The sequence below is a fragment of the Ursus arctos genome, unplaced genomic scaffold (assembly GCF_023065955.2).
Source record: "Ursus arctos isolate Adak ecotype North America unplaced genomic scaffold, UrsArc2.0 scaffold_6, whole genome shotgun sequence".
NCBI lineage: Eukaryota > Metazoa > Chordata > Mammalia > Carnivora > Ursidae > Ursus > Ursus arctos.
In genome coordinates, this window is record NW_026623078.1 from 67,619,033 (window position 1) to 67,642,881 (window position 23,849).

A 23,849-nucleotide genomic window follows, 5' to 3' on the forward strand; every position below is an offset into this window, starting at 1 on the left:
GAAGAAAGAGGGAAGGAGGTGAAGAACACAATCTGGGGTTCTGAGGGCATGGGTTCCTCCCCCAACACGATCAGAAACATGATCTATGTAGCTGTCCTATTAGCAAAGAGAAAACAAAGCTTTACCATGGTCTCCAACAAAGATGACATTGACACAGCGATGCAGCTTCAGCTGTTTCAGTCCATCCATTAATTGCCCCACTGTTTTGTCAATTTCCCTCAGAGGATTTGTCATCTGGAAAAAGGAGCAAATTAGTCCCTGCAGGTATTTTTTTTTTTTTCCTTTCAGTTTCTCAAAGATCTTCTATCCCTAGAACATTCTGGAAAGAAAACTTCAGGCCCAGAGGCAGAGCTTTGTCTAGGGAGATTTGCCTGCCACTCTCAATGGAAATCTGTTCTGAGCACTTTTATTTGTATTATTTCAGGAACATAAGACCTCTCCTCATCCAATCCTTTCAAAATTCTGTGATACAAAAATATCAGAAATATTAAGGGCAATTCTTTTCTTTTTTAGAGATAAAATGACCTTTCAAAAATGTAACAATGTTATTTAAATCCAAGAATTTTGAGAGTGAACGGAAAGTCAGATGGATAGTTTAAGCCTCTTGTTCACTAGGTAAAATCACATCAGGTTTTGAACCATGGTGAGAAGGTGGAGGCTAAGTGAATCAAAAGAAGTTCTGAGGTAAAATGGTACACTTCCACTGGATGCTAAACCGGAACATCATTAATACAATGGAATCCATCTAATGTTTTGAAGAACTTAACTGTCAATGTCTGAGAACAATAGATTCTTGATAGAAGAATCTCTTCTAAGAAAAAAGCTACTGCTTCTCAATTTAATCCCTTCAAGCTGATTTTGAGTAAAAAAAGAATCTACGAGAGTCCTAACTTCACAAGAAGTGAACCATTGGGCTTGTTCTAGATTTCTTACCCAGCCTAAGGAAACACAAAAACTCAGGTCTCTGAAAAACATTTCCAAAGATGAAGAAACATAATCCGTCTCTCATGTTCTTGCTTCCAGTGGAAGCTTCTAGTAGCACGAACGCTCCCACACACTAGAGTCTTCCCCTCTCACTGTCATCTCTGCACAATGGAAAGGTTTCCAAGAAACATCTCATCACACAAACACTTGACAGTACTTCGCATGAATGTTACGACTTAGCTGCAGCCACACACGTACACTCAAGAAGGCTGGTAAGAACAGCAGGGTCTTGCATCTCATGTTTTAGATTTCAGGCATATAATATTATCTTCCATTAGCATCTTCTCAGATGCCTCAAGACCTTTCTTCATATCATGTCCTCAGTAAAATCAGGTGTAAGCTTGTTTTTCTTCCTGACAGGAGTCAGTATTTCAAACTCTGTCCCAAGGAGTAAGTCACAAGGGGAAGTCTCGGAATGATAAATGCAAACAGCATCTGAAGGGCTAACACGTGTGGCACTAACAGGTATTTGCTTCTGAGAAAAGCAGGCTCTCCTCTAAGACCTTCGCCTCGACAAAAAAATACCAAATGCGCAATATATGTCAATCCTTGGCAATGACTTATTTTCACCAGCCAACTCAGCTGATATCCAAGACCTTCTTTTCAGTGATTAGTTTAGATAGCCATAAGCAAGAAAGCGCCTTAGAGGTATCTGAAGGTTTTAAGAGAAGTGACAACCTACAGCCTGTTCTGAATATACTGAAAAGAGTAAACGTCGCTCATCTCTCTATGAGAAAATAACCACATTTCCAACTATCCATTGCTTTCTCTTTCTTTCTTGTCTATAACCTAAGACCTTTTCTGAACTCTGAAGGTACAGGCTCCTAATATAAGCCAATTTTCTGTTGGGTTCTCGTTTACATTGTCTTTGAAGAATCCCCTCACTGCTTTTCTAGATTGTTCTCAAGAACCAAGGCTACAAAGCACTGTAACAGATTCCATGAATGAGGGCAAGCAAATCCAACAGCCGTCCTCACATTCATTCAAGCCTAAACATTAATACTAGTTGTAGGGCAGCTAACTCTAAAGAAAGTAGAAGGTTCTTTTTTCCTGTCTTGCTGAAAGTTCAGGAGGTCTCCACATTAACATTAACCTCTGAAGTACCAGATTCTTCTGGACTCAAAGCCAAGGATGACACAACCAGAGTTCTTCTGAAACTTATTCAGCTGATTTTCAAAGCAAAGCACTGAAGGAAACCTTCGACTCAGACCTGCCCGCCGCAAAGCTTTGGAACAATAGATAAACTTACTTTGTCCTGACGAGTTTCCGCAGCATAATGATCCATCCTATGTAATTTTCTTCTTCTTTTCTTTGGAGGAGCAACTGGTCTTTCCTGTCTCCTCTTAGGGGTAACCTTCCTCTTAGGTCTCTTAGCCGGAGTAAGAGGTGAGCCATAACTACTCTCCTGTACTGGCGGATAGAGATGTCTGGACTCAGAAGTCGTCTGTCCCTCTGGGTCAGATCATAAAGCTCACACTTTGCCATCTGGGGTCAGCAGAGCCTTAGTTAGAAAAATGAAGGCTCTTCATGTGAGAAAAAGTAGGTATGAGGAATGATTCAGGGGACTCTACAGAGAGAAGCCTCCTAAATCCGTTTTGATGCTGCCATCACAGTTTCTTCACCGAGAGCAAGAATATAGTTTAAGAGAATCTAGTCATGTGGGTGTCTCTTGGGCTGAGGAACCTGCTGGGGGTTACACCTGAAGGTGACACACAGTCCTACGTCCCACAACTCCTGCATTAGGGAGAGACTGGTCCCTGGTTACGAAGAGCTCTCCATTTTTAAAGTACTAGAAGAAAACCAAATAGAACACTAGCCATTTGGTCATTTCAAGGTGACAACGGGGCTCATGCAGGGGGCTCCAATGCAGAATCTGCTGGATATCTGTTCACACCATCAATGTATATCGAAGCAAGAGTCACCTTGATTGGCGAGAATTAGGGGAAAAAAAATTTAAACCAAGGATGGAGTGAAACATAAATAATAAGCAATCCACCTTGGTCATGAAAAGTAAGTACCTCCTTAGTACTTATACAAAATGGGGCTTCCAGCAGGAGAGAGAACTTCTCACTGATAATTTAGGTTTTCAGTACAGAGGAACTTTAAGCCAAGAGATAACCATAAATAAAACTGTCTTTTAAAAAAATTACCTGTAAAATTAGTTAAAATACAAAAAGTCATCAAGATCTCTTCATCTTGGTCTGCATATGAAGAAAGAATCTACGTGCTTATACTCTTCCTATCAGATAACCCCCTTCTTGGGGGGACGGACTGCCAGCACTATGCATCCTGTTTTGAAAATCTAGAGAGCAGTAAAGGCTGACACAGAAGCTGAATAAGGAAGATAACCTTTTGGGACTTCCAAATGCTAGAGAAAACCGGGCCCCTGATTTGCCGATGGTGCAAAGGTGAATTAAATCAGCAAGCCCTGCCGTCTCCCTAGCTGAGTCTCTCTCAGTGGGACTGCTCCGAGAATCATTCAGATGCAGGAAGGGGCGGGAGGAGGAACAATGTTAGTGAATCCCAAAAGGAGGCCATCTGCCATGCCAGGTCACTGTTTCCAAAGCAAGCGACTGCATAGACACTGCCATTTCTACCTCATCCTCGCTCTCCAGCAGAGCGATGGAAAGACCCAGCCCCACGGACTCCGGTTTGGTTTGGTTTCTTAAATGCGTCTAGTTTCAGGCAGTTCTCCATGAGAAGAGAAGCAAAAGAAAAAGAGGGTTTCCCAGTTCATGGTCACGGAACACATTTCAGCTAGCGCTCGTCGGCCCATCACACACCCGGCCATTCGCAAGAGACCTCAACATTCAGAAGACTCCACAAGCGGGCCCTGCTGGTTGCAGCGGGTTAGAGGAGCAGCGGGAGGGACAGAATTTAGTCAAGATGAGTTTTCATCCAGGGATTACATCGCATGTAGTTCCTTCTTCGAATGTTAGAGGTAGACGAAAGCTAAGTTTTCACTGACCAGCCATACTTTAGTCTGACTTTAGAAGACTTAGCCTGAGGTTATTAGGAGGATGGGAGGTAGAGGGGCAAATTTCCCTGCTTTTCAGAAGGATACTTTGCCATCTGAAGGTAGTCACTAGCCAGCCAAAGCTCTGCCTCTAGGCCTGGAACAGCAGCCGACCAAGGAATCACAGAGAAAGCGTAGAAGGTCAAAGAGAAAAAGATTGTGCCAATGATCAAAAGCAAGCATGTTTCCGAACATTCACCATTACACGATGAAACCAGGAGCAATACACCATTTCTTGAAGCTATTAGCCCAATGTTTGGTCATCTCATTTAATAGCCTTTGAGAATCGTCCTGAAAAAAGTATACTCGGGTATTAAGCAAATAAAACACACAGTTCAACTGCGTTGTAGCTCGTAACATTCTGCCAGAGCGAATTTTTTCAATTAAACTTCAAATGCAAGGTATTTCTCATTAGATGTAAATGATGACATGTTACTGATTTTATAAATAATATTTCGGCTCGTAAAGCCTTTATACACATACCACATGTATATATTGATAGAAACCAATTAGTTGACTACAGAAGAGAGATTTTGCTGACTTGTTTTGGTTTCCCTTTTTTTTTAAGAGTAAACAGTTTTGCTTTTCATTCAGTAAAAATAAGATTCCTAGAACCAAACGAAAAATAGTTGAAATCTGAAAATATTCCTCACCTTACTGGAAGAAAGTGGCCAGGTTATCAGGTTATCATAACTGAAGAAACATTCCAAGATATCTAATTAAGAGTGTTTTACCCAGTGGATACATGAGACTATCCCAGTTTACGAGAAGTATTAATACTAGAGAGAACATAGCATGAATACTTCCAAGTCTTAATTCAAAAATTCTAGAGGGAAAAAAAAAGCTCTATATTTCCGAGCAACCCTGAGCACAGCACCATCATTACAACAAATTCAAGCATCCTATGTTATGTTCCATTTATCACGGCTCAGTACTTAAAAAAAATAAACTCTCCATTTTTTTCTTGATTAAAAGGCACACACACTTTCAAGTATGTAATTACAATTGAACTACACGTATTAGAAATCCAGAGATGTTTGTGGATCAAGAAGCATTATGGCTGCGCTGTATAACTTTTAAAGAACTGAGGGTCGTGCGAGTTCCTCCTATTTATATTGTAAAAACCCAACTTTTGACATAAAAAAAAATCTTCTGTCTGAATTGAACACAGTCATTTACCTAATCACTCTGCATATCTCCTGGAAGTTTAAAGGGTTCCATGGGAAAACCCTGGCCCGGGAGCTCTTAGATTCTAGCCTCCAAGTCCACTTAACCGCCAGGTGACCTGAGCCACCCCACACCTGTTTAGGCACCAGCCTCCGGCTTTTAAAAAAAATGGCTATACCAACCTCTGGCTTGCCTATGCCATAGAGTCTTTTAGGGGATATTATTATCCAAGTGAAGTACAACTTTGAAATAAGGCACATGGAACTGCTTAGAATTTTTTTTTAACATTTTAATAAAATGTGGTTCCTTTGGTTCACTTTAGATTAATCTCAAAGAAAGTCATCCTAAAGATAAAACAGCCATGCTTGCGCTGGCAAGAGTAAGATTTGTGTTTCATGCAGATGTTTATCTCATTTTATCATTTGTGTTTCATAATCATGCGACACTCGTTAAACATCAAAGGGATAGGAAAAAGAGCATCAGACTTATATAACTGCAATGATTTAAGGCAAACTAAGAATGCTTTCACAAAGCCATTACTTTCCGGTGTTTGAAAAAATCACCACGGAATTGATATTAAAACATTAAAAAATACTTAGGTATTTTTCGTGTATTTGGTATTTACTGCCTTTGGCTAGATATGCTGCGTTTTGCTCAAAAATATTTAAACCAAGACACACTTCTCTGTATTTCCTACTCAGTCGTATGCTGAACACAATGAACTTCATTACCACCAACGGTGCTGTCAGCCTGTTAGAGAATGGGAGGAAGTTTCCAACAGCAGAGGTTTTGAAATGATTTCTCCTCCCAGATCAAGTTAGAGTATGTTGATGTAGACCTCACCACTCTAGTTAGAATGAGAGATGGAAAACATTTTAGATTTGTAAATCCCATTCTGTTTTAAAGTGATCTATGCTGCAGTACTGGGAAGATTTCTATCTCCAGATGACTGAGGAACATCATAAAATACAATCATCCTTTTCCCACCTCTGAATTTGAAATTATACTGGATATCGTCGAACAAACAGATGGTTTTCAACCAACATTCCTCACTGTTTGATAAAAGGCCATTACATCGCTCTGCTAAATACATTCATTCAGTCGTGCATTTCTCTTAATTAGGAATTAATTTCCTTTTTGGGAGTGATGGATATGTTCACAGTCTTCACTGTGGTGATGGTTTCACAGGTATATATACCTATGTCAAAATTTATCAAGTAAAAAAGTGTTCAGCGCTAGAACATATGCCAGGTTGACTGTCTCTGCTAAGGCTGTTAGAGCCACTTAGCTGACCCACCCTCTCGGAACTGCATGATCATTTTAAGTGAGCTGAAATTCAGGTGGAGCATTTTGTATTGCAGGTTTCAGCCCCAGATGCCTTTCCATTCCTATCCCAGGGATGGCAAACGCCAGCCCTTTCTGATCCTGTGCCTTCTGACTGATGCCTTCAGGGCATATACCCATCCTATGAACACCAAGGTTAGGGTAGGTTTGAATAGCAACTCAATCTAAACCTGCAAGAGAAACAGGTATGTTTAAGATTTTTAGTCTTGCAATTGTTTGGCTATGTATAAACCTTGCAGATGCAAATACCCAAGAGACTTTGTACAAATCCTGAATGCATTCAGTAGCCCCGGGCACAGGTTCTCCTCAGGCAGATGATAAGCTACTAACCTCAGGGCCAAAAGGGCCATACTTGTGTCCAGAGAAATCAGGTTGTTCGGAATAGAAGGCATAGACCGAAGGCCTACGGGAAAATTGGAAGGTTCAGAATCTCCCTCAAACCACACATAACAAAGAATATCAAGTAACCCTACACATTGAGAAAAACTCCTCTCAAATCAAGTTAAGTAATTTCCCAACCACTGTTCGTCTTAACATGGAAAATATCTCTTTCTTGTTTTTCGGGGGTGGGGGGAGGGCGGATTCTATTCTTTCCACATCCACCCCCCCCACACTACCCCCACTGTGCTAACTGCCTGGTACCCCCTTCAGGGAGCAAACGTCACAAAGGATTATCTGAACACATACTCAGGTCTTTGATCCTCGAGATAATAGAGCCCAGTGAAAAGTCACACGGACCATGCGGTCTGTAGCCTGAAAGAACATCTCCATTAGAGTGAGAAGTCAGTCTGACTGCTTCCGCAGTCCTTGGGGTGCTGCTGCTGGTTCGCTTATCCAGGCCAGGAACTCGCTGGAGCTCCGCGGTAGCAGCCAGGATGAACAACTGTACTAATCCCTGGCACTAAGTGGGGCCCTGTGACCTATGTCCCTCGTGTCCTTCTTAGGGAAGTAACGCTAAGGCTGAGAAGCACAAAACTTAGTAATACCACACCTTGACCGGGCCCATCGAGTCTTCACCCAGTTCTAACCTAGGCTGGAAACATACTGAAGAAAGAAGAGGGAAAGCCGGGGGCATGGAAACAAATACCTTTCGTCGTCTGGCAGGGTGAGCCATTGCAGGATGGTTAATATTCTCCGCTCATGAGGGATGACCCTGTGGGGATGTAGCAGGCAAAGCATGACGTGAGGTTGCAGTTCCACAAACTCCAGCCCAGCCCAAGGGCTCTCTATTTACCGCCATCTGTTTTCACGTCGTTGTCGTACAAGGCCCTCTTTCGAATTAGAGTTTAAACTTCCACTCCATTTACAACATGTCGTATTGCTCAACCTCTGCTGCAGAAGATGAGACTGGAAACTCTGATTCACAGTCAAATGAGGAACCTGCCCTGTTGATCAGAGACTCTGCTCCAGGCAGAAAGGACCCTGGGCTCAGAGGCACCGCCATTTAGTGAGTAAAGCCATTAGCTGTGGCCACAGGGGGACCAGGACTTATATCCCCCATCTGCATCTTGCTGGTGGTGTGACCTCTCTTGACCTCCATGCCACTTTGACCTCTCTGGGCCTCAGTTTACTTATCAGCAAAAGTAAGATAATAGCAAAACACACTGTACACAGCTTGATTATGAGGATAAAATGAGACAAGACAAGGGGCACCTGGTGGCTCGGTCGGTTAAGTGTCTGCCTTCAGCTCAGGTCTGTGATCTCAGGGTCTTGGGATCGAGCCCCATATTGGGCTCCCTGCTCATCAGGGAGTCTGCTTCTCCCTCTCCTTCTTCTCCTCCCCCCTCTCATGTGCTTTCTCCCTCTTTCTCAAGTAAGTAAATAAAATCTTTTTTAAAAAAATAAGACAACACAGGCAAAGGGCATGTACAGTGCCTAGCACATAGTATATTCCAAAAAAACCTTTTTTTTTTTATTAATGATCACGAGTTATCATTCTATCTCTAAAGACCTATATGACTTTAGAAATGTTATTTAATCTGAAACTTTACATTCTTCCTCTATAAAATAAGGGGTTAGGAAAGGTAGTCTTGAAATTCTCTTCTAGCTCTATAAAAATCTATCAAGAATAGGCACATGTAATTATGAGACTGACAAAAAGGGTATAATCTTCATCCACAATGACTTTTGTGTTTAAGTCTCATTCCTCTGTTGAAATATAATTACCCGAAATCTGGCACCAGCTTTAAGAGCTCTCAGCTAACATGATCGTACTGTAGCCCGGGCTGAGTTTTGTTAAGATGCTCACAAGCAGAGCGACGCTTTTATTTATGGGGAGGTTTGCTTATTCTTGCCTAACGAGGAGCACACCATGCTTTTTTGCTCCCCCGTCTGAGACCAGGCCTTAGAGCTTGTTTATGATGAACTCGAACTAAAGCCCAAGTTTAACTGTGGTTGGTAGAAATTACTGTGGCCAAGAGTGAACCCTAGTATAAATTACGTCCCCTGGGTGATAACGATGTGTCAGCGTAGGTTCACCAGTGGTGACACACGTACCACTCTGGTGGGGGACACTGATAACGGGGAGGCTGTGCATGTGTGTGGACAGGGGGTACATGAGGATTCTCTGTGCCAACCACTCAAATTGCTGTGAACCTTAAACTGCTCTAAAAAATAAACTCCATTGAAAACTTACTATGGGATGCTGGTGGGCCATTTAAACTTTTACTCTCGGTGGATGTGAACCAGGGCAAGCCAGGAGAAAGACGAATCTTCAGAGCCATGGGAGAAGCCTAGAGTTGGCAGGAGCTCTAATCAAGGAGCTCTTCCCCCATGCCCCACCCCCGCCAGCCACCCCCACCAACTCTCATAGATTGGAGATTTGTCATTCCTCTGGCCCCCTCTCAATCTAGAGCTATCCAACTGGCCCAGATAATCATATTTACTATACAATGAGTCCTAATTGGAGCAAAATCCAATGCTCTTGAATACATGGGACCCTGTTTATTATATCCTAACTGAATTAGAAATAGGCATAGCAAAGCCAAGTTAATCACTTCAGGTATTTAATTCATCAGCCTCAGAAATCCCCTGTATCTGAACAAAATAATTACACATTTAGAATTCTTTCCTAACTTAGAAAAAAGCAAATGCTGTCACCTTTCCATTTTTCCTCACTTCATTACCTACCTACAAGCTGCATTATATTATGTAATTGGTGTTAAGTCACACAATGGACTCCGATGGACTTGCTTGATGCCAATGGAAAAACAGAAGCTAACAGAATTTGTGTCGAGCTTAGAACACACATCTTCTAACACCTCTGTTGGACGCGGTGCTTGTCTAGTAGTGGGCGGGAAATAAAAGCATCCTCTCCGAGGCCAGAAGGCTTGGGGTTGAATCCTGACTCCAACATGTGTGGGTGATGAGACTGCCAGGTTACCTAACCTTTAACTGCCTCTATAAAATGAGGATAATAATACTTCCTATCTCGTAAGGTCATTGTAAGGATTAAAAGAGAGAATACACGTAAAGCACTTCGGATAGTGCCCGGCACTTGGAGTTTAGAGAAATGTTTGCTGTTGTCATTAGGCACTGGATTCACAGCTCCACAGAGACGACACACTCATTCATGAAATATTTGTTAAACATATATTACTTTCGAGGCTTTTGTGTGAACGTAAATGAAGATACAAAATACTTCTACTAAAAAGACCCTTACAGACAAGTCACCATTCTCTGCTTAGAACGATAAGCAGGTGACTGTCACTTTCTGGGCAGGGGCTGAATGTGTGTGTGTGGTAAGAACCAGAGAGGGGAACTGTAGAGGCCTGAGTATCCTTCCTAAGTGTGACCCTGGACACAACACTTCACCTCTCTCAGCCACGTGTTCCAATCTTGCCAATGAGGAGTTGAACAAAGTGGTCTCTAACTTTCCTAGGAGTTCTAGCTTATCTTTATGAAATTAACCCAGGAACCAAAAGGACATGGCCCCTAGCCATTAGTGTTTAAAATACGACGCAGAGACAGCACAAACAGACGTGGCCACAGAAGAGAGTGTGTCCGAACAGAAAGGGCAATGCCGCTCATGCTGCTGTCTTCACCTTCACTGCTCGATAGAGAACTTGTTGTGAGACCAAGTCAGTCAGATATGGTCAGAAAAAGAAAAGGAAGAAAAAAAAAGGAGGAATGGAAAATGAGGATTAGATGAGGTATTTAATGTTAAAGGGGAACAAATATCGTCATTGTATGGTCAATGTTGAAAGAGACGATTAGAAATTTAAAAATTAGAAAGCAAATTAAATTAGAAAACAAATACTATTCATCTGTTACTTTCTATGTACTAAGCACCCTCCTATGCTCTTTAAAGAAATTAGCCCATGCTATCTTCACAGCACCCTATGATAAAGATGCTGTCACTGCCATTTAAAGATGAGGACATCGTATTGAGAGATTTAATCCCTTGTCCAGAGTCAGCAATCTATGGAGTGGCAGGGCTGGGATTCGAATCAATCTACACACTTAGACCTATAGGGAATTACCACCTTTGAACATAAATTGACACACACAAAAATGTAATGGGGCGTCAGCTGAGGATTACTTTGGAATAAAATACTATCATTTAAAAAGCAAGAATAATTCTAGGTTGCAGTACAGAGCCACGATAAAAAGGTGGCCTTCAAAGTCTAAGGCTGCGGTCCAAATCTGGTTTTAAATTTAAGGATTTTCAGAATGTACCATGGGTCGATTCCCCTGATGTGTATTCCATTAAAGAACTGGAAGTATGACCCTGGTTTGTTTTGCTTATTTGTTTAGTTATAAAAAGATTAAAAAAGAGAGAGAGAGAGAAAAGCTAAATCCAAGTCACTCCCAGAATATAGAGATAAAAGAACAACAGCCTGAGAAGCAAACCAAAACTGAGGACATCTTCAGAGCACACAAAAGCTACCTTCGTGTAAGTAGCTTGAACTGGGTGGAGAAAATTGCCATTCAAAACCAGAACACTGGGCCTTTTCAATGAAGCTTGGCAGCAGTTTCGGGGGGTAAGGGTGGGGACTAAGTATTAATTATGTCATTGGCCATTAATTATGTCCATTTTGCCAAGCAAATATGTCGTGGGGCAGAGAAAATCATTTCTGTAAGCATCCATGACAGTCAAGGGTTACAAAAATGTTATGCCTCAGATTAAATTGGTAGATCAACATGGCATTGACGTGTCATTTCTAACATACCCACGCTTAATTCTCAACTCAGAAAACCGCTTTTTAAAAAAAAAAGGCGGGAAAAGGAGGCTTTTACAGGGTCACTCTGTCTTCCCTTCAAATCACCAAACCCAATTTCAATTTAGTCCTTCAAATCTGAAAAAGCCACTTTTATTCCCGAATTTGGAGAATATAGACGGTCCCATTCTGGATTAATCTGAACCTGTGATTGCTCTCAGCACACTACTATTATAGAATAGTCAGATTTTTGTTAAGGCATAAGAGGCAAATATGGAAACAGCTTTAGGTGGTTAAAAAAAAAAAAAAAGATGGAAAGAACATCTCAGTGGGAACAAAATCCCCATGAAAGCTGAAACAGATTCCTTTTCTTACTAAGGAGCCTTAAAAATAATCAACATGTTGACACTTTTATTAGGTAAGTTTCACCTTAAGACTATTTTATGAACATTAACTACGAATCTCCCCATTACCTCTGTGGGGAAGAGAAGTAGTTCCATTTTTCTTACTCGGGAAATCCTAGAGTTCAGTGGGAAATGGAGTGGAAACAGAGGCTTCCCCTTGTCTCCTGTCTGGAATTTCCAATCTCTAGACCACTACATCAGCTGCCTGAGACCACACTAGACTTTTAATGTTGTGAACCAAAATAAATACAGCATGTTATAATATATTTACAGAAAAATGATAATGCAAACCACAGCAATAAATAGGCTAAGAGTAATATACATTCCCTAGGTGGTAAGTTACCAAAACCAGGGACAGAAAAATCTTAAGGATGACAAGAAGAAGAGAAAATCTTCTTTACATTTCTTTTAAGAAAAGATGGAGGAAAAAGAGAAGACCTCTAAAAAAAAAAAATACTTGGAAGATTATTTTCAATCTTCAAATATTCAAAAGCTCAAGTTCTTTTATATTTAACTGAAGTAAAAATCAAATTGAGTTCATGTTTCATAAGCTAAATCATAATTGCAATTTTACAAACATTGACAAAATAAAGATAACTTACACCGACCAGAAGAATGTCCCAGCTTTCACCCCTTGCTTGGTGGCTGTAATCCATAGCTAATGAGGAAAATATAAGAGGCTTATAATGTGTTCTGAGTTTTGGTCAAAGAAGAAAAAGTTTTTAAAAATGTATTAGATCAGATATCTTATACTTTACCCACATCCCACCATAAATTTCACATTATTTGCAATCATTCTCTTTTCACATCTGGAAGTCAGAATCATTATTTCCATAAATGTCATTCAATACATTCTCTGCAAAAGCTTTCAAAAGCTCTGCTAGGATTCTAGTGGCATTTTTAACTCTTGTTTCATCTCAAAAGTCTGTTCTGTACCTGTCGCTTCTGATCATTGTTTTGAACATTTCCCTTATATGACAGAATTCTGCTCATCAAAGGACCCAGGGCTGGACCATATGTTTCCTGTACTATTGCAAGCCTACAGAGGAGAACCCCAATTTGGCACACAGATGCCAGAATCTTGGAACCGAGCTTTGTCTTGTTTTGTTTTAAACTAGGTGAATGAAAAGGGCAGGGGGAAAAAAAGCTATTTTTTATTCTGCATTTTCCCATGCATCTTTTATTTAGCCTTTCAGTAAATGAAATTTTAGGAATAAGCTCCTGGGATAAATTAGGTGAACCAAGCATTTCATTGAGGCTTTTAAAATACTCTTTACAGCGCATGCTGTTGGAAGGCAGAAGATACAGTGGTTAAGAACCTGAGCTCTGCAATGGGATAGCTGGGTTTTAAGCCTTGCCTCTGTCACTCACCAACTGTGCAGTCCTCCAGTAAGTTCCTTAAGCTCTCTGGGCTTCGGTTTCCTTTAAAATGTAGATAATATTACCTAGCACATGGGATTATTCTAAGCTTTAATGAGTTAAGACATTTAAAGTCCTTAAAGCAATGTCTTAGCATTTGGTGAACACTGGATCAATTTTAATCTTAATTATTATGCAATGGAAATAAATATAATCCAGTTATTCTAGGAACATTAAAAACAGCTTAGGATGGCCAGTGTCCCACTGAACATAAATCTGTAAGAAGAACTTCCCCCCACCCCTCAGGAGGCAAACAGGAAGAAATGTGGCTCTTTTGTTATAAGACCCAAGCATAAGTGGTCTAGGAATTGCAGCCAGCCCCTTTTCTGGTTTCATTGTATCCAGACTTTCAGAGTGTCTTACAGACTCCAGTGAAAACCTCTGGTTTTTGAGGAAAGGGGAAATTGGGAGGTGTGGGCCCTCCATGAGGCTGGCCATGTTTTCAGAAGGGTCTGGGACATCCGGACTGGGAGAATTCTGCGGAGTCCCAAACCCCTGTGGAGGGACTAAAGATCTCCAGCCTCTCGAAATCATAGCTGTTGCAGCTGGCAAGTAAGAGATGGACCGGAAAGCATGGAGAGCCCTCTGAGATTGGAGGAGGTATGAGCTGCCTAGTGACTGTCAGCATGGGGGGGGGGGGTGCCCTTGTCCCATAGGGATGGGTCGTAGAGATAAGGATCTCAGATTGCTCTAAGCGCCCTTCCAGAGTTTGGTTCAGAGTATCCTTCTGTTTTACGGACAAACTCTGCCATGCTGGGAGTCCCCAGGCCAACCAGGATCCAAAATGTGTCCATTCATTCATTTTTCTTTTCCTTGGTGATCACATGTTTGAAAGGGTTAGAAAAAAATGCCCTTTAGTTTATGAATTGTTGAGTTAACTGCAAATCAATTCATTTTGGGAGTGGAAGAATCCTTGGTCATTTCTTAATATCACAATTTATGCAGGTTTCTCTTTTGAAGGTCTTCTACATTTGAAGATGCAATCATGCATCTTGCAATCATGCAAGTCTCCTATATTGCATACACGATACATGCGTTGTTTCAGCCAACTCTTAATGGAGGGCAACTAGTACACCACCATCTCCCCAGACAAAGAGCATTGGGAATATTCTGTTTCATTGATTTATATATCTCTTCTTATGTTTCCTCATTGATTTCTGTAGTAGTCACAGTTGGTTCCACATCTTCCAGTATCATATTTAAATGCTGATCATAAGCATGTAATCTGGCTCGAAACTCTTATCATTTGTCATTTTCAAATCAATTGGCTCATCCAGGCTGAGCCTGATGAGATCCAGGGACTCTTCTAGAGCGTTGGTAGTTTGTTGCTGGTCCACGTGGTCTGCCAAGTCTCAAACCCTGCACTCTATCCCGCTTCTCCGGAGAGAACGCGAGCCCACCCTCCACCCACCCCAACTGCCCCTGGAAACGTGAAAATGCAATGCCGGGGAAGCAGAAAGAAATCTCATTGCAGAGTTTGCATTGGTCATTTGAAACTGGGGCAGATCTTCAAGGGGAGGGGTAGGCTGGGCCTATCAGGCAAGGGCGTGTCCAGGCCTGGGGGTGTCCTTTCTTGTTGCAGCACCCCCACTGTCGAGAAGATGGACCCAAAACTAAGTGCTGGGCATCCCACAGCTGACTCAAAACCACATCGGATCCCCGAGGGACCAGTTTCTTCTATACATGTATATGTATTTAAGATTGAGTTATTTATTATAGAGAGAGAGAAGAGGGGAGCAGAGGGACAGAGAGAATCTCAAGCAGACTCCCCCCTGAGCTTGGAGCCCACACCTGCCTGCTGGATCCCACAACCCTGAGATCATGACCTGAGCTAAATCACAAGTCAGATGCTTAATGGACTGAGTCACCCAGGCGCCCCAACCGTTTCTTATATTAAGTGATCTATTTCCATACTTATTTTAATTTCAGAGACTCAAACTTAGTGTATTTGTAGCCAAACAATGTCATACAAAATCTAGTGCCTTGATGTTTACAAAGAAGTTGTACTAGGCAATATTTGGCAGTTATGAAATGTAAGATTAATCTGGGGTTTTTCTAATGGAAAATTTTTAATGCAATTTTGTCAAATGATGAGCCTGCACTTTCAAAAGTTATGTTGTGGAATTATGCTGATGTTGGCACTATCTGGGCAACAGGAAGCCCTATGGGTAACTTTTAGCTCAGTAATGTTTACAGGAAAAGATCACCAGAGGGGGTCTTTGCAATGGTATAAGGAAAGGGCACGGGGAGAGAGGGTAGCCAATGGTGAAGTCAGGGTCATGTGCTCTTTATTCTTTGCTGTACTTCCCCAGATTTTTACAGTGACAATAAACATCTTTGTAATCAGAAAAAAGTTAGCCAACTGTAAAACGCAACCGAACCATGAGGACAATTAAGAGGTGGTAAAAAAAAAAAAATTTAAAAAAAAAGTCATTTCTGGAGCACCTTGGTGGCTCAGTCAGTTGAGCACCTGACCCTTGATTTTGGCTCAGGTCATGATCTCAGGGTCCTGAGATCCAGCCCCGTTGCAGGCTCTGCAATCAGCAGGGAGTCTGCTTGAGGATTCTTTCTCCCTCCCCCTCTGTTCCTTTCCTCACCCCTCCAACCCTCTCTCTCTCTCTCAAATAAATAAATGAATCTTTTTAAAAAATTTACTCTTCTCAAAAAAAAAAAAAGAAGCAAAAACATTGTTCCTGCTTTTTGGTACAAGTCATATTGACCATATTTTCTAAAAGAAAAGTGGGAGCATGGTCAGAAAAGTGCAAAAAGTGAACAAATGAGAGAATCTTTAAAATTAAAAACATTTAGGAGCGCCTGGGCGGCTCAGTCGTTAAGCGTCTGCCTTCGGCTCAGGGTGTGATCCCAGAGTCCTGGTATCGAGCCCCATGTCAGGTTCCTCCGCTAGGAGCCTGCTTCTTCCTCTCCTACTCCCCCTGCCTGTGTTCCCTCTCTCACTGGCTGTCTCTCTCTCTGTCAAATAAATAAACAAAATCTTTAAAAAAAAAAATTAAAAACCTTTAAAAATCTCAAATAAAAGAATCCTAGCAGTAAGGAGCCATTCTATCAAGGTTTAGCAAATGGTAGGAGGTTGAAGCATGACGTTCTTAAGTTAAATCAGATCATAAGTAGCCCTGAAAGTTCCTTGCAGGTCATATGTATATATTATATTTCTGAACTCAGAAGTTAAATCTAGTAATTACAGAGAAAAAAGTCACGAAAACATTGGTCCAAAAACAAAAAAAAAAAAAAAAAGAAAGAAAGAAGAAAGAAAGAAAGAAAGAAAGAAAGAAAGAAAGAAAGAAAGAAAGAAAGAAAAGAAAAGAAAAGTGAAAACAAGCTTCTGGGGTTATTAGAAAGAGAGAGAGAGGTTTCTAGTTCCTTGTTAATTCAGAGAAATGGGAATCTGTATTTCTCTGAATTTGAATGTAATATAAATTTCCTCAAAGATTGGTGAAACAGCACAACAAAAATAACCTGACAAGACACTGGATTTGGTTTCCCCACCTTTAATGCCAATATTTCTCCATTAATCTGCTTTATCTAGAGGCAGATTTCAACATTTATGTCTTAGATACTACATTGGGAAGAGGGAAAAGGGGGGGAAATTATTGTACCTATTTGATACGTTATCAGGAATTTTTAAAAAAAAGCTTTCTCACTGGAATCAGAAGGATTTAAATGTGAAATCCAACCCTTTCTCACATTAAATAAAGTAGGCTGCTGAGGGAGAAGGGGAGAGGTTTTGAAAAAGAAAATAAGCCAGAAAACATTTTTCAAAAACATGAGCTACTATTGTAGTCTTTCTAGCAGTTCTTTGCAGGGAAATTATTCCTTTGCATTCAAAAGCACAGAGCGAGGATAAATAGAATTCTGGGAGACCAGAGGGAGGGGTGGGGCTGTCGCATTAGCTGCAGGATATCACTTACTGAGATTCAAGCTAAGAAATGAGGATTGGGGTTGCTGCAGAATAGACTGTGGACCGGTGTGGCTCTTTGCAGGTGGTGAGGGCCTGAAGAAAGTAACTGATAAAGTACAGGGAAGAAGTACGGGTGAACACATCTCAGATGCGGTGCAGAACAGTTCAATCCAAGACACAGGAGTGGGACAGCTCGAGGCGTCAGGCTGTGGATTACAGCCTGAGAATAAAGAGATTCTACCCCCATCGGGCCCACAGTCTGAAGCGGGTATGTGAATAATTTCAAAAATATATGGTCAAATTTATGACAGAAATACTAGCAAAACCCAAAGGTGAGTCCCTGAGCTTAGCCAGGGCTGGTGGAGCTTAGTGACGACCTGGTGACAGATTCTTCAACTGAAATTTGAAAGATAAATAAGAGTCTAGCAGCAAAGCGGCCAGGTGAGCATTTATAGCACCCTAAGTGCAGGGCAGAGTCCATCTGAAGGACATTAAGATGCAGTAAAAAGAGGGAGGAAAAACCCGAGATTTATAGCGATCTATGGAAAAGAAACAACAGAATAAATAAAAAGTAAAATTTTCCTGACAAGAAAGCAAAACCTCCCACCGGCAGGATAATAACATAGGCAGGAAGAGAAGAAAGCAGTGACTTGCACTTTCCATCAAGCCAATCCTTTTCGCCAGGGATTTCACTCTTGTTCTAACGTCATCCTTCTTCTCTTTGCCGCCTCTTTCTCGAACATGCCATCGTTCTTGCATTTTCACACTATGGTAATTTACGAGGATGGTCTCAGGACCAACTCACTGCGTCCCCACTACTGGCAGAAACAGGTGCGGACCAAGCCTCTTGAGTGAGAAGAACATACTTGCTCCTCCAATTAACGTCTTGCTCTGGAAACTGGCTTTAGAGGACTTGCATCGTGGTGGGTGATGGACTTCCTTCTCCAATCCCTGTGTTTCGTGGGCCCTTTGGAGTCACATTCACTCTCCACTTCACTGAGTCCAGATTTAAACCGATCAGGGAATTTCCCCCTGAGATATCTTACTATCAGAAATTGCAGGATTATAGCAGAGAGATTTTTCAAAGAAACAAACATGCTTAAGAAACTTCAGTAAAAGTACGGAACATACTGTTGTAATGAGAACAAATTAAGTATAATTTCAAAGCAACAACAACAAAAGGAATCCCATTAAAATAGGCATGAGAAATGCAGCATCATAAAGTGAATGACAACTTTTAATAGCACATTGTAAGAAGAACAAATTAAAAGCAGCCCCGAGTTTGCTAAGATGGCTATATCCATGTTACCAAAGGGAGAAAAAAAATAATAGAAATTATTTTTGGAAGCCTAACGGTGAGATTCAAATTTTCAGATGGATGATATACAAATGCCTCATCCCATCTATTAAATTTTAAAGGAGGATTCGAGTGGTTCTTATTTACCATTTACTCTGACTCCTTTTTTATTTAGCCAAATGTCTTGCATGGTTTCATCATTCAGTAAAAATAAGGTGAGTTTAATTTCATTACCTAAGATTTTTATAAATATTTTCTCTATCCCGATTATTTTTTTCACTGGTGATTTTGTAAAATGTATAAGCCTTTCAGAGGATGGGATAAATGCTTGAGATAATTTATTAAGGCTCATCTTTTCTCATAATATTTATAGTTGCTTATATTCTCACTCTTAAATCCTTACAGTTTCTGTCCGTGTGTTCTTCCGATACACCGAATTTCAATAATAAGTATGTTTTAAAATTATAGCTACTATGGCCCTTGAAATTTTTACGGTGTCCCCTATTCAAGAAGATAGAAGTACCAATCAGTTACACTGTAAATCTTCATCAACACTAGGAAAATACTAAACTTGGTCAAATCTGTCCACGTTGCGAGTTAGTCGGGAAATAAGCAAGCAGAATTGAGAAAGACTTCACTGCACTGGGCAGCATTCCCTCTGCTGTTTCTGTAGAAGTTAATGACTGTGTGGACTCATCTTCTGAGTCATGCCAACCCAGAGGGAAACTAATGTCAACACTTGGGGTAAGGTGATCCAATTTGATAAAATTACTATTTATCTCTATCTCCTTTGTGGTTCTTCAGGCGGGTTTGCGTCCATGACAAAATTAATACAAAGAACCAACCAGCAACGGCTTGACAGGACCCTCATTTCAGTCATTTTATTTACACATAAAATGTCCCTCTATCATACAGTTTGTGAAATCCACCCTGTAAACAAATTTCACTATGCTCACAACTTAGGTCATCACAGACTTCTGGGAGTCCAGCCTGAATAAAGACGGTAGAGTCAGAACTTCTACTATAAAGAAACACTTCGACGGACATACAAGACGTCTTCCACTATTTATTTTTTTAAAAAATGAGAAGCCCGTGTTTAACTCTGCATCCTGATTTGTTAGGCATGAACATATTTTTGTAATCACAAATGACCCTTTATCGAAGAGCAATAGTATTTTTTTCTGACTTGATATTCTCTAGCTTGCCCACAGATTGGAGCAAACCTTTCCAGGTATGGGATCGTTCGGGGACGGCAGATTCGTGGACGGGCGCAGACACTGTCACGGCAGCTGCACAGAGGTCTCAGCCCTCCACCCGAACCAGTACTCCAGGGAGCCACGGCCCCCAGTCAGAGCTGACATAAGGTGGGACCATTTGCCGTCTGTCCTCTACATGCTTTTCATCAGCTGTGTATACTGGGCTGTGCTCCTGCAGGGATCCTGGCCCTTCTACCCAGGGGGGTGTGCCCTTGGTTCAATCTGCACATTCGACAACCATGGTTTCACGTTACCGTTATGCTCATGAATGACCAAATCAAGTTGCTTAACCCTGCACACAGTCATAGGAAAAATAGGATGTAGAAAGCCACCTACATCCTTTTTTTACTTTCTGCCCATCCATTAGATCTGAAGTAAACAGGATGAGTTCTTGCAAAGTATTAATTTGCTGGTCCGAAATGAAGGTAGGGTTCCTCTTACATGTAACTTCCAGAAATTTCAAAGAATGGATTTAACAAAGGAATTCATGGATTTCCCGTGGGTTTCGTTGAGCCCCTTTTATCAGCAAGTTTCCCTGTCTCTGTTCATATGGTACTGGGGCCAAAACTTGGGGGTAGTCCTAGTCATTCACTTCTCTTTTTCATTGTACCCCTAAGTCTACTAAACCAGTATGATCTGACTGTATGTTCTTTCCTCAGAATGTTTCTGGCATTCACCCTCTGTCACCACCGTCTAATGAACACATTCATCATCTCACACGTTTATAACCATAACCTCACCTACACATACACACACATATATATACATATACAAACATATGAACATGCAAACATATACATATTATTTACACATATACATAGATATTATGTGTACAGATGTATACACACACACACACACACACACACACACACCACTAAAGGACAGAAACATTGCCAAGTATGAGGAAATTACATGCATCTATTTTGCAGGTAAAAATTGGGGATGAAATGTTGCAGTGTGCAGACACACATACACAAAAAATGCAAAACTTACCGGTTGACCTCCCCACCACCTATGATTAAATTTCTCTCGCCCTCGAAGATGAAAAGTGGCATCAAACACAGGATCATACATTGAATTGCCAATAATTCCATGTGATTCTGGATACAGCCCCTTTGTGTAAAAGCAAATTTATTGTTAAAATACAAATATGATGATCTGTACATATTAGTTCTATCAGAAACTCTCTTATCATAGGAGGTTTTATAGCAATATTTAATTTCCAAATTTATATAAGATATGTATAGACGTTATGTGTGTCTGAGCAAACATGAATATTATCTATGGATTAATCATAAGCTATCCGAGAGACTTAACATGATGATAAGAAATTTAATATTTGGGGTTTTTTAACTGTTGCAATTTACTAAGATGACAATAATTTTTATTACGATAAATTAATCTGGAGATTGAAATTTACTTATGTGCTTCCAAAGAAGCTTCCATTTATAAATACACTTTTCCTTTTCCCTGAGTTCTACTTCTACCCCAGGGCCCCTCAAATTCATAATAATAATAAAATAATTAAACAAATTACGTTTTTAAAGAAGAAAGCAAGGTGGAATTGGGAATATCTAAAAACTAAAACAAAGCAACCCTGAAGTCAATATTTTTATTTGAAAATTCAGAAAATAAACAACAGACCCTGTGGTATCTGAGAGAAGTTTAAAAGTTTAATATATGTGTTCAAACAGAACTTCACCTGAAAAAAAGTTTCCAGTTTTGAAGTTACAGTGACGTTCAGTCCCCCCCAGAGTCGTAAAAGACACTGCGAACAGCTCACGCAGACAAGATAGAAAACAGACAGATTTTCTTTGAACACTGAAAAACATGTTTTTTAAAATCTCCCTTTAAGTCATTTCAGGATGAAATCTACATCCATACCCTTTGAATCTACATCATTTGAAAAAATACTTCCAGGGGCTCCTGGGTGGCTCAGTCAGTTAAACATCTGCCTTGGCTCATGTCATGATCTCAGCGTCCTGGGATCAAGTCCCATGTCGGGTTCAATGCTCAGTGGGGAGCCTGCTTCTCCCTCTCCCTCTGCCCCTCCCCGCCCCACTCATGCTCCCTCTCTCTCTCTCAAATGAATAAATAAAATCTTTAAAAAAAAGAAAAATACTTACAGTGGCCAAAGTGTATAAGTTAGGGAAAGTTTTTGTTGGGTACACGGGCCTCATGTAGGGAGAGTGTGTGCCGCACGACCCTAGGAACAGAATTGCAGACATTAGAGCAAGAGAACCAACAGGAGTCCCTTCACGTATAGGAATTCACTTTATAAACTATCACAGACTTGTGTTACTGACACTTCTGTATTTCAAGTAATAGAATACATTTAAAGCCACGTGTCCATAGCTCTCAAAGCCCATAACTAAGCGTGTACTGTGCAGATCATGGATACTGATGAGAATACAGTATGAAAAGGACTTACTTAGCTTTTCAATGTTAGGCATGACCTTGCTGCCTTTCTTCATGTATGATGCACGGAAACCATCCACAGAAAAGATGATTAATGGAGGGCGAACAAACCTTAAACAGTAACATAGTAAGCTTTAGAAAACGTACTGCCACAAAGTTTCCATTGTGCCTAGTCATTCTCACAACTGGAACCAGGAATTTCCAAGATGAAACTTCAAGTGAGGATATCGGTACAAGCCTGGGCTGCCAGCCACGTAGCATTCGTGACGACCGAAGTCCAGAGTTAAATGACCAAGGTCATAAAATGGCCAGGGAAGGGACTGGACTCCAGTTTTCCCCTAATGTACTTTATCCACTGCCACCTCTCACACTGCAAACAAGGTTCTTCCCAGAGTATAAAGTTGTTATATTTGCCTGGAATAGGTGCTCTCCCATTTGCTCCCTGGAAAACTCCTATTCATTCCTAAAAACCCACCTCAGGGTTTCCTCTTGTGTAATGTTAGCTGCTCACACTTCTGAATTCCTTTAAGATATTAATCATACCTTTTCTGTCATTCACATACATATTACATTATTTCGATGCACAGTTTACAACTTATTCATCTTTCTATTTTGTGGACCTATAGTAGGGCTTCAATAAATGCCTAGCAAATACATGAATGAATGGGTGAACAAAGTAAATGAGTATGAAATTTATAGCAGTGGCACTCCTGTCCCTAAAACTTATAAAAGAATTCTTTTCAAGTTTAAATCATAAAATAACTTTAAAAATAATTAAAATTGATGAAGATCCATTTAACTAGGACAGGATCCGATGAAATAGGTCCTTTGTTATAGTCTAAGGATAGAATTGGCCGGTCAGACTCAAGAATACTCAACTGTGTGCAAAAATTTTTTTCTGATAATGCAGCAAGCACAGGCTTGAGTTTATTTGAAGCCACATAATAAATAAGGCATATTTCAGATGAGTCACAGATAAAGCACTTAGAAGAATACCATAGAAGAGTTCTTCATTGTCATGACCATTACCACTTATCGGGGCATCTACTGCTAGACTGCTTTTTCCACAAAAATAACCGAACACATTTTAAACAGTCAGAAACTATGGCTATTTCATTCAGAAAGTCCAAAGACGTTCAAGTCGTTCATTAAAGCCAAAAAAGGATATGAAAATAAAGACAATATCGAAATACTTGGATTTTGCGTCGCAGGCTGTGCTGCCTAAAAACAAAAGTCCACTTGAACGAATACATGAATGAAAACACACTTGTTGAAAATTTATTTTCTGCCAGGCATTTTAAGGGTCCATGAATTTTCAACAGTTTCCTGGAAGGCGTAATGAGTGCCTTATGCTGGTCACACTTGAGCCACAGGGTGTCACCCAGGTCTGGCTGCACCCCAGCAAAGCAGCGTTCAGTAGTTTGTCAAGTTCCTGCAGCATCTGGTAGGAGTTACCAGCTTGGATGGTG

At 40.7% G+C, this 23,849-nt stretch overlaps 1 protein-coding gene across 15 annotated transcripts in view; it reads right to left on the reverse strand.

The window, feature by feature from the left end:
* Positions 1–23,849, reverse strand: part of ENPP2 (ectonucleotide pyrophosphatase/phosphodiesterase 2) — a 107,386-nt gene that overhangs the window by 37,976 nt on the left and 45,561 nt on the right. For 8 of the 15 annotated variants that reach the window (XM_048212449.2, XM_057307712.1, XM_048212448.2 and 5 more), the window contains exons 6-12: positions 22,394–22,491; positions 22,089–22,168; positions 20,956–21,075; positions 12,677–12,732; positions 7,599–7,664; positions 6,842–6,914; positions 126–234 (exon numbers count right to left, since the gene is read on the reverse strand). In XM_048212449.2, coding sequence (XP_048068406.1) covers positions 126–234; positions 6,842–6,914; positions 7,599–7,664; positions 12,677–12,732; positions 20,956–21,075; positions 22,089–22,168; positions 22,394–22,491 — 602 coding nt within the window. Of the gene's footprint in view, positions 1–125; positions 235–2,233; positions 2,390–6,841; positions 6,915–7,598; positions 7,665–12,676; positions 12,733–20,955; positions 21,076–22,088; positions 22,169–22,393; positions 22,492–23,849 lie in introns of all 15 variants that reach the window. The other 7 variants (XM_048212447.2, XM_057307706.1, XM_057307707.1 and 4 more) reach the window with 1 other exon arrangement.